Here is an 11773-nt window from a genome sequence, read left to right on the forward strand (position 1 = left end):
AAAGCAGTGACTAATTGGATCAGAACAATAACAACAAAGAAAAAATCCAGCTAAGACAGTGAGAGGGTCCCTTGTTTGACAGCTACACAAAAATTGCATCATTGCTGTGATTCCAGCTGCTCGCCAACAAGGAGACTGCAAATCTCTGCCATCCAGAATGTCTTTGAATACCAAACCAAAAATATTGATATCAAATTAAGATAATCCTTTTGTATCAGATAGCTTAAGATTATAGAACTTAAGTGGTGAGGAGTTATTTCCTTTCCTTTCTATTTTTTGGTCCTGTAGGTTACTAAAGCAATCTAAATAGATATAAATAAAACCATTTGCAAACCAATTCTTTGTTTAGATATTACCAAAATATAGTCAGGCCCTGGGTTTTTTTGGTTTTTGTTTTTGCTTTGTTTGTTTGTTTTTTGATTTTTTTTAATTGTGTTTCATTTAGCTTGTAGCCTCATGGGAAGGGGGTCCACCTTTTTTTTCCAATGTGTGTACACTGACTGCCAGCACAATCAGGTTTCAGTCCAAGCCCAGGTATCCGAAATAACAGGTCACAGCTCTAAAATCTTTAGGCAATAAATCTTGCCTTATACCTTCCCTTTTCTTACTTTATTCCTATAGCACAAGCCTTCCACAGAGTTATGGTTGGAGAGGAGAACAGCATTTAGAAAAAAAATGCTAGGAACTAGAGTCTCTTTTATTGTTACTGGCGTCTAATAAAGGTCTTCTCTTTATTAGCTTTACCAGCATAATGTCATGGAGACACAGAACAGTCTCCCTGAGAAGTGAACAAATGCAATTTGTCAGATGAGACTCTGGGTTTTGTCCTAGCACACATGTTTAGCAAACTTACAGTTGAATCCTATTAATGAAAGGACCAACATCATTGTTTGTAATTGAACAAATAGTTCAGGAAATGCTGTTGTTTGGGGCTGGTTTCTGTTAGTGTGCATGACGGGTGTCCTTGGCAGCTCAGGTGAAGCAGTGCTGCGAGTCAACAGCATCTGTACCTGCTGAAACAGGCAGGGCAGCTGCTTCTCAGACATCCCGTGTCTACAGCGGTGGGTGCATTGAAACTAAGCTGCTTTTCCCACAAGCCAGCTCATCAGCAGGACTTACTATCTTTGGTGTAATTTCCATAAGAGCCTGCTTTTTCTGACCAATGCAGGTAAATCTGCAATGTGCTGTGCAGTAATTCAGGGATCAGCACTGTGTTTCCCTTTGTGGAGATCAGGCAGCTTCACAGTGTCATGAGGCAGGATTAATAGAGTATTTTGGTTCAGTTTGTTGCTGGAAAAATATCTACCTTTGAGAAAAAAATTATCCCCTCCTGGGAGGAGTGTTCATAGAAATCTGTAACAATATGTACTATGTGGCAGATCACATATGAAGAAAATGGGGTTACATGGGTATGTGTCAGTAGAGATTTAATGTCCCCAGCATATAAATTCCATTTTCCTTCATTAGCTTCCCATTGTTGAAAGAGGAGTGAACAATAACTGAACACTGAAGGTAATAAAGATGAAAGCATGAACCTCTTACAACTGTCTGATAATGAGCTTTTGGAAACAGAGTTAGTAGATAATTTTGTGTATCACCTGTTCTTTAAAGGATGAAAAAAGTTTTCTCTTTGCATGAAAGACTTACTATAAACAAACAAAAAAATCCCTAGATAAACCTTACAGTGATTTGCTGAGGTACAAAAGGTCATGAAAGCTGGAGAGACACAGCTTGCGGTAGCTTGCTATTAATTTGAGCATATTTACTTTGCATATATGTAAACTTCAGCTTTCTTCTGGAGAAATGAAAAAAAAATGCCCCAAGATTAAATTTTCACAGTGGTCTCAATTAAATTTCCAGTTTAATGCTTCTAGTTTCTCATGTGCCTGATTTTATTAACCTTTATTTTTAAGCTGATCTCCTAACCTCTGTGTCACGGTAATGTTCAGCAGAGCAGCTGAAGTGAGTTCAGTAAGCGAGGTGAGTCATGGAGTGGGCTCTCCTGCATGTTGAACAACACAACCCATCTGCTGCTGGGAAGGGTTTTACATGATGGAGGGATAAGGGCCAGAAGAATGCCTTTCACAGGGTGAGAAAGGTAGGAGAGGGTAACCCTGGCAGGAGGGACATGGGCAGGAGGGTCTCCCAGGCCCAGCTGGTGAGCCACTTCTCACATCAGGTGTTCAGGCATCCAGGGCATCCAGCTCATCAGGCCACTGAGGAGCTTGCGAAACTCCAAAAAATCAGCCTCTCCTGTTGGTGTGAAAAACTTCTGTCGCTGTGCTGCTGAAATCAGTATGTTCCTGAGGTGTGTTTTGATCATTTGGTGTTTTCCATCTATTGAGAGATGACTGAAAAACTCTGCCTGTTGCTGTATGACATGTTGCTGCATATTGCTTTCTGGAATCCAGTGTGATATAATAAGACAAGTTCCAGCTGATAGCTGAGAAGGCGACAGAACCAATATAAGCCCTGGATATTTAATTTCCTGGTCAAGCTGCAACTTGTTTCCAAAACTGTTCCGTGTTTGTTTATGGTGCAAGAAAGAAAACACTCACAAAGGCTTTGGTTAACATCCAACTAGACCATAAAGTACAAAGTAGCTTCAAGAGCTAAATTTGTGAACCTGATTAGTGTGATTAGTAGACAGTCAATAAATATTTAAGAGCTACTTAGTAACATTTGATCAGCCACAAAAGTACCCAGCTGGAGGGACCAGCATAATCAGCAAAATCAAATAGTGGTGTATAAAACCATTAAAAATGAGTCTAGTGGAAACCACAAAGCAGCAGTCATACTCCTTAGTGTCGCTAATAACAGGAGGTGAGGTGATGGATGACATGGGTGACAGTCACCGTGTGTAGTGTGGCCCCTGAGCCGAGTCTCTGGTCTATTCTGATGTAGAAGATGGGGGCAGAAGAAAATCCCTTGTGGTCCTTGGGGTATTTGGGACATGAAAAGTCTGATACTAGCTGCTTACCTTTACAGCAGTCCTACCTATGCATTGCAGATGTGAAGGCAAGCAAACGGCAGCCCTCATGGGGCTCTACAGCCATGATGGTCATGAGCATGTGTATAGTATCTCGGGGGTACAGTCACACATTCAATCCAAATTCCTTTTCAACTCCTGCCTGGCTGAGGAGGTGCTAAAATTCCCTGGATATCTAATGATTTGCTCAGAGCAGAGATACTTGAGCTAGCTTTAATCAGCAGTGGCCTCTCTGTGGCACCATTGAGCAGTATTGAGAGCAGGGCAAACAGGGCAGCACAGTTAATTCAGCAGGACACTGCAGTGCACAGTGTGGAGAGGTTTTGCATACCAACATAGTTCCCAAGGCAAGATTTTTACCTGTGGCGCATGTGCAAATACTCATGCCCTAACAGAACTCAGTACTTAGTTCTGTCCGGTTTTGCAGATTCCGCAGTGGTCAAACTGGCATTTGTTTTCAGAAATTCAGGTCTTCTGGACTGGACTGCACACAGACCACAGACAGTGATAGGATGGTGTCTGGAGCTTCACTTGCCACTCAGGTGTGAGGAGGCAAAGGGCACAGTCTTCTCCCAGAGTTGGGGATTTTCATGCATATGCTCTAGTCCTTGGAAATGACCTTTAAATTATGCTCATGCAATCTTTTCTCTTTATCATGTTTAATCTTGCATAGATTGCTTCAATATTCTTTGGAAGCTGGGTTTTCATATCTAATCAGTGGACTACTGGATAAATGGTGCAATGGGAGACAATTTTTGCTTCCATTTGTGAAAGAAAAGGTGTCAGCTAGTCTAAACAAATGAGACAGGAAAAGAAAGGAGGATCAGCCTTGCGTCACGGAGCTAGGCAGATCCAGCCTCTTGGGAGAGGATCCAGCAGCTGTTCCCCTCCGTGGACTGAGGCCAGAGTGACTGTAGTCTGTGAAGCACTGGTGAAAGGTGACACATGGAGTATTCAAAGTAACCTTTCAGACTAAGCTAAAGACACACCAAAGAGTTCCAGTACCAGTGTAATAAAACCCTTTGTGGTTTGGCTGTGTGATCACTGGGCTGATCATTGTGATCATTGTCTTCAAAGCCAATTCTGATCTGGTCTTGCCATCACTCTCGGCTCCCATCTCACCTTCCCTGGCCAGGATGCCAGCCAAAATGTCATAGGAGGGAGTTTGGGTGCTCACTTCCATGTTCTGAACTTCTGGAGATCTTCAGAGCTGCCAGCTGTCTTGATTCCTTACAGAACTTGCCTTTCTGACTTTGGCATCTGGAAGAACTAAAAACTTTGAGGTTTAGGTACTGCAAATTATAACCTGTAAAATAAGTGGTTTAAAACTGACTCTCTGTCTTCCAGAAAACGCATACATTGCAGTACTGCATATTGCAGTCCCTAACATTTGGGTACTTTGAGACACAAAATAGCCCTTAAAAGCCTACATTGCTTCTATGGCAGAAAGTAACATAATAAAACGAGGTTTTTCCTAAGTAACAGGAAAAGCTGCAGGTGAAAACTTTGATATCAGCTGCTTTTCAGTTTTCAGTGGCTTTGAATCACCTTATGCAGTGAAGAGGGAGGCGCAGGTGCATAGTTCAGGAACCATAATTTCTTTAGACAGAGGTATTTAGGAAATAAGAGGTCACTTCTGGATTGAGCTGCAATGGTGCAACTGATATGGTAAGGCAGAGCCACAGTGAGGTTGTATGTTTATAAAATCTCAATTCCAGCCATGAATTGCACACTGGATTGCACCAGTTGCCCCGTGGCAGCTCAGATTATCAGGTATTAGTTCTGTTTTAGGAATTTGTCTTACTTTGGGATGCCCAGTATCCAGGGCAGTACCAACTGAGGAGGCCAAAACTGCTTCTGAGTGACCTGCTTTCTCCAGAAAGGACCCAGAGGCACCATGTGCAGGTGTTAGCTGGAAGAGAGGGTGCATTGAGAGAGACCTGTAGCTGTCTCAGTGCAGCTATCTCAGTTCAGGCCTCGTTACATGAGCAACATGAGCTGCTGCCTTGGTTGGGGTCCCTTTGCACGTTCATCCGGTGGTGAGGACATGCCCAGGCTGGCATGGTGCTTGCCAGTGAATAGTTGATGAATTTCCCTGCTGTGGCAGTGGAGATCTGTTCAACCACCTGTTTGAAGCAGCAGTGATAGGCAGTTAAGATCCTTATTTTTGGTGTGTGCATGTCCTTCAGCTTCGAAATTCCCTTTAGTTCCTTCTGAGCATACTGCCAAACCCTTCTGGGGAGGACCTAGAAAACTGGGGTTTGGCAAGATTTTGCGTAATGGTCCAGGGAAGTGGAGTAGTGGTTCTTTTATAGACATTTCGTAACAGCACAGCACTCCTTCAGATCTAGAGAGATTCCTGTAGATTTCACATTTGCATATAAATACTACAAGCATTAAGTTTTCTGAACAGTTGTGGCTGTGTGGAAAGAGATACCTATTAGTTCACATAATGCTTACTACTCGTCACTGAGCGTTTCATTAGTAATCAGCAACAAATTTCCACAGCTTAGGTTAGATACCTAAAATAACAAAGGAGAAAAAAATATGGTGAAAATGCAACCATTACGTGGGCAAATAAGATACAAGTTTTAAATTTTGGTATTATTTTTGTATTGTGTTTTTAGTTGACAGCAGGGATGCCTTGGGTCATCTTCAATATTGTTTAAATCATGTACATAACCTAGAGTTAATGTAGTCTTTCTCTGATAATCAACTCTCAGCTCTAGTGTTAATGAGTAGGATGTTTTTCCCCTCTAAACAACAGGGTATCTGTCCTTGCTCTACTAGTATGTTCTTTTTCTTTTCTTCAGTCCCACTCTTGCCATGGCCCACAGGAATCTGACTGGGAGCTGTAATGTTAACTGTGGATGTAAGATTCATGAGTACGAGCCTGTCTGTGGATCAGATGGAATAACATATTTTAATCCTTGCCTAGCTGGCTGCATCAATAGTGGAAACCACAGCACAGGGGTAAGTGCTTCACCCACCCACATACAACCGGTGAGTAGCCCCTCGGGACTGATGCAGGTCAAAGACTGCTCTGTTTCTAGCGCAAGCAGCCCCCACTCCAGCTTTCAGAGAAGCTGTTCTACAGCTGACTCATGCATGAGCTGGTGATGCTGCCATTGCATGGTCCCACCCCACTTCCTTTCAGTTATGTACAATTTTGAGACACAAGTTCATTTGTACCAAGTAAATCCTCCAGCCGAGTGAGTGCGAAGTGCCATGGGTTGGGGAGGGCTGGTGTTTCCAGTGCAGACTCTGAAGTCCCTGATGGCAGTGGCTTGTGTGTCTACTGTTCCTGCAGGGCTCAGAAAAGGGACCTTGAATTGGTGACATCTGATTCAGCTTTCCTCTAACATAGACGGTCATGTCATACTGTCTTTCCACAAGTTCATCAATGTTACTCTTAAGAATTGTGTTTTGTTTTTTTTTTTTGGCTGCCTCTCCAATAGAAGGAAAAACTTAACTCTTCAACTAGTTGGAAGCGTTTTGAACTCCTGTTTAAATTCAGTTATGACCTGTTTAAAGCCCTTGGTGTTTGTGTCAACTTCATCATATTGCATAAGTTGCTCTAGGACCTGCACCACTGTATTGATAGGTCTTTTGCTTCTGTGGCTAGGTAAAGACTGCCCATGGATTCTGCTCTTGTAAAATAGTTTGACCATTCTCATTGATCTCTAAACATCTTCCAGGCTAAGTGTTTCTCATTGAACTCAAGTAACCAGAACTTAAAGGATGTTAATAATCCACTTTCTTTTTGGGAAATACATTTCCTCTTATAGCCCATTCTTCCAGTTATGCTGAACTGGGGAAGGGCATCCTTCTGGTAAAATCCCACTATGGAAATTTGGCAGTTTCCAGGACTAGGCACAAGAAAACAGTTGTGAGGTAGAGTCTGACCTTAGCATCAACAAAGCATTATGTAATAGCTGTACTCATTAAATACAAAAGACAAACTCTTAAATTCTACTGTTACAGAACTGTCTTCCAAAAAAAGGATGATTAGAAAAGACAGGAAGTAATGTAAACATTGATTTTCTCAGGACTTGATTGTGCTTTCCAGAAAGCTTATTTATAATGTATCAGTCTCCTGATTTGCAGTCCTGAGCCAACCTGTGAAGCAGGAGGATGTTAGGTCCAGCACTGTACTTTCTCAGGTTGACTGTGTAATGGTCTGAAAATGCAGGTTCGTAGGTTCTTACATAGAAAATTGCTTAGGCCCAAGTGCGAAAAGCCTGTGATGTGAGCCTGTGGTTAGCTTTCAGTGTCTATATAAATCTTACCAATGCTTTGCTTGAATTGAGACATAGGTTTGATGTACATACAGTTAATACCTATTTTATATATAGGTTCCTATACTCTAGCATTTCTATTTTGTCATATCTATGTCATTTAGTGCATAGACTTGGTTTCTCTGGTAATGAAGCAAGACTGTGTAGTAAATATGACTATTTTCTGTAGGATGCCAATTTGGAAGCAATTTGGAGATTAAGATGAGGGACTGTAAGAAGGAAGCAAATACTCCTGTGACATTTCAGAGTGGAGTCCTTCCTTGAGAAACCAGATTCTGTCATTGCCTCTGTTCCTAAGCAATGTTGGGCAAGTGACTTAAACGAAACCTCTCCCAGTTGGTCATTAATTGTGCATTCTTCATATTCTGGATGACAGACATGAGCAATATCCAGAATTGCCATTTGTAGAAGCACTAAGTGCCTAAATCTGTACCTGAAGGCACAAAAAGTTTCATTTAGAATATATTAAGTCGCATATAATGGAAAATGTTCTGAAAAAAAGGATCTCGATTTTCTCAAATTTGCCACCCACATTTGTGGAGGTTTTGATCTGTTTCAGTTAATTAACTACAAAATAGAGATAACAACATTGGTGCCTGTGGTGGGTTGACCCTGACTGGATACCAGGTGCCGATCGAAGCTCCTCTATCACACCCCTCTTCAGCTGTACAGGGGAGAGAAAATATAATCAAAGGGCCTTGAGTCAAGATAAGGACAGAGAGAGATCACTCACCAATGGGCAAAATAGACTCGATGTGGGGAAATTAGTTTAATTCATTACCAATCAAATCAGAGTAGGATAATGAGAAATAAAACCAAACCTTACAACACCTTCCCCCGACTCCTCTCTTGTTCCTGGGCTTAACTTTACTCCTGGTTTCTCTGCCTCTTCCCCCTGACTGGCAGAGCGGGATGGGGAATGGGAGGTTGTGGTCAGTTCATCCTACGTTGTCTCTGCTGCTCCTTTCTCCTCATTGCATAACTATTTTGAAGATAAATTACTCATTTTTCAAAGAGTTAAGCTATAATGATGAGTATGATGGAAAAATCCATATGAAATACGAGCCATTCTGTCTTTGTAGTGGTACATGTTTAGTGTGAGGAAAAAAATACCTGGAGCCATATTTTGAAAATGGGAGGTAAAGTACTGGATGAATCAATAGATTATTAAGAACTTCAGCTAAATCCTGTGGAAAAAAAAAAATGAGGCTATGTCATAACACAAACACATACAGAGTTATACACTGAAGTTGACAAGCAACCCTAATTTAGATATTTCATGTTGTTCCAAGTGCTTAAATTTGCAACCTTAAGATGGCCTTGTAATGAGACATCTGTGCATGTGTGGTCTTAGGTTTTATAAATGCGAACCTTGAAACCAAAAACTCCTTCCTGTAACATCACATGGGCCCTGACCTGTTTCCCCTCTAACGCTGGAGTATTCCGATCTGCCACACACCTTAGAATAGATGAAAATATAATAGAATAAATGTGATGAGACTCTGTTTCTGATCTGACTTCTCCTCACCTTGCTCAAATCATAGTCCCTTTTACTTATGATATGTTATCAGTCTCTTCATCCTAATTTTAGCTCCTTTGTCCATTTGAGAATCTGTCATTTCCTTCAGTGTTACTGTTTAAGTCTCTGCTTTCTCCTTATTCTCTGATTTTGCTCCTGTACACATCCTATCCACATCCAACTAGAAGATCCTGGGTCCAAACCTGAAGTGCAGCTTATTTCTCTTTAGCTGAATCTGGGAAGACTTCCATTAGGTGGTAGAAGACACTTCCAGAAGATGAATGCTGACATTCTGCCAAATTCCAGAATATGACATTGTCAGTGCCACTTAAAGAGTGTTTAGCTCACAGTTTTTGTGATACAGTAGAAACAATCTTTTTCTTCAGCCTCCCTGTAAGAAGTGATTGAATTCTTTTGGGAGAATTTTCCAGAAATATTCCAGAATTTTTTCTAAACTCAGCCTAAATGGTAGAAGTCGTAAGTAACTGAAAGGTAGTCTCACCACGGAAGTCTTGGCCAGCTTTAAAAACACTTGGGGTGGTAACCTCGCTTGTGCTTGGGGAAATTATGCTAGAGGTTGAGAAGTACCATGGGACTGTTGTATCACATCTCTGCTCAATGTTTTTCTTGCATGGCTTTTTCACATAGAAGTGTTCTTTTTCGCTCTCTCCAGGTGAGAAATTACACAGAATGCGCCTGTGTGCAGAGTCGCCAGGTGATCACTCCACCGACGGTGGGCCAGCGCAGTCAACTCCGGCTGGTTATTGTCAAAACCTACCTGAATGAGAATGGCTACGCTGTTTCTGGGAAGTGTGATCGAACATGCAACACGCTTATCCCCTTCCTGATATTTCTCTTCATTGTTACGCTTATAACAGCATGCGCCCAGCCGTCAGCAATCATAGTGACACTCAGGTGAGAGCTCAGTAATGGTCTTTTTTGCTGTGTGTGTTGTCAGCCAGTACCTGTGTCAGAAGAGGCTGGAGCAATGCAGCCAAACTCCTTCAGGCTTCTGTGTCATTAAACAGTGAATAGAATAGGGCTGACATAGATAGGGTGGAACTTGCTTCTATTAAGAATATGTAACGTAATAATCTGCTTTATGAAACACGAAATGCCCAACAATTTCCAGGTAGCTATAAAGATAGAACAAGTAAAAGCATCGTGTAAGAAAATTATTATTTCTGAAGAAATTTTCAGCCTTCTTAGAGCAATGGTTTGGATTTTCAAATGCAAATGAAAAAAGTTAGTATTTAAAATTATCCTTTTCTCTTTCCTAAAACTGTTCATTCCTGCCACATGCCTGGTTTTCACTCTCCTCTTTTTATCTTCACAATAATTTCGAACTTGTACCGTAGTAGTGTTGTTCTCACCATTGGTCATTTATGGATAGGAACAACACAGTCTTTGTAGGGAAATGTCATGTAGCCTTAGAAAACATGAGGCAGGTCAGGATTTGGCTTTTTTATCCTTAGGCTCAGCTGTGAGCACAGCTCTGAAACCCTCTGGCAGGCGCCTGTGTCTCATCCCCAGCAAGGACGAGCGCTCTCTTGCTGTCATTTTCTTAGCTTAAGTGGCTGAAGTTTAAGCAGGAGCCTGCTGCTGACACACGGAGGACTGTGCCATGTCCTGTGGTGGAATTTGTCTTCCAGTTTACTTTTCCAAAAAAATCTAAAAATGGGTGCAAGGATCGCTGTTTGGACTGTAAACCCAAGTGCTTGGGAGTGGGCACCTCAGACTTTTAGTTGCCCATAAAGCCTTAGCTCAACTACTGTGTGCACAGTGCCGTAATAATTTGGAGACTTCTGACCTTATTCCCTGTACCTCCAGGTTTTCCACCTGTACAATAATGATAAAAAAACCCGATTGTCATTGCACCGCAATTATGCAAAGGTAGACTACAATCAATGAACATTAACATTGCAGTGAGCCCCACAATAGTGAAGTGCATAAGGGGCACCTCCAGCAGGATTTTGTAATGTTTAATAAAGAAAGTATGGCCCACACACATGAGTCCCAAACCATATATTGTGCACAATGCGTCAGTCCAGGATTTGTGGCCCAAGTTGGTTCTCCAGTTTCTCAGTTTCTGAGGGATTGCTTGACTTCAAAACCTTGATTTTACAGCTGCACCCCTTTGTCTACAGTCTTTTTGTGTGTTTTTATCTTATATTTCAATGTCATTAGAAGCTGTATATCTTAATTTGAGACCTTTAGATTAAGATTTAAAATATTTTTTTTAAACCAGAATAAACTTTATGGTTTACTAAAACTGTAGTTGCATTGTGAAATATCATTACTTTGTATTGAGTCTTATGAAAGTTTGACATTTTCTCTTTGAAACCAATGGAAGAAATCTTGTATTACTTGCATTAGCCTGTTTAGATGTTTCTACTGATATTTTCCCTAAAGTAGCTCCAAAATGCTTCTGCTCCGCAGAGATCTGTTAAATTCAGAAGCTGAGTCCAGCTTTCAGCAATTTAAATCTCCATTAATTGTAATTTGTCTAAAAAGATTAAGAAAATAAAGAAATACATTATATGAAATAATAGGAAGCTGAATGAGATGCCATAAACATTTTGGATGGATTCTCTAGATTTCCTTAATGGGTTTGGATCAAATTCTTCAGGCCTTTCACAGGTAAAGAAAGATTAAAAGGCGTGATTGAGATTTTGATTAAATAGGGACAGGAGAGTCTGGCTGTATTTTTTTCCTATCAGTAGGAGTTAACAATATTAGTAGCTAAATGAAAGAAATTTAGACAAAGGCTTTTTATAGCTCAGAAAAAAGCCAGGAGGTAGAACCAGAACATACCACAGTGATTACCTGTTATGACTGTTTCTTCAGAGGAGTTTTCTTTTCACCTACCAGGTCTGTGGAAGATGGGGAGCGGCCCTTTGCACTAGGAATGCAGTTTGTTTTATTAAGAACTCTTGGTAAGTCTTACAGTTACTCAGCATTTCCATA

The 11773-nt window shown here is 41.1% G+C and overlaps 1 protein-coding gene across 1 annotated transcript in view; it reads left to right on the plus strand.

Moving 5' to 3' along the window:
* Positions 1-11773, plus strand: part of SLCO5A1 (solute carrier organic anion transporter family member 5A1) — a 75326-nt gene that overhangs the window by 54306 nt on the left and 9247 nt on the right. Inside the window, exons 6-8 of the mRNA XM_065830368.2 lie at positions 5803-5962; positions 9480-9721; positions 11678-11742. Coding sequence (XP_065686440.1) covers positions 5803-5962; positions 9480-9721; positions 11678-11742 — 467 coding nt within the window. The remainder of the gene's footprint in view (positions 1-5802; positions 5963-9479; positions 9722-11677; positions 11743-11773) is intronic.

Source organism: Patagioenas fasciata, chromosome 2 (assembly GCF_037038585.1).
Source record: "Patagioenas fasciata isolate bPatFas1 chromosome 2, bPatFas1.hap1, whole genome shotgun sequence".
Classification (NCBI taxonomy): domain Eukaryota; kingdom Metazoa; phylum Chordata; class Aves; order Columbiformes; family Columbidae; genus Patagioenas; species Patagioenas fasciata.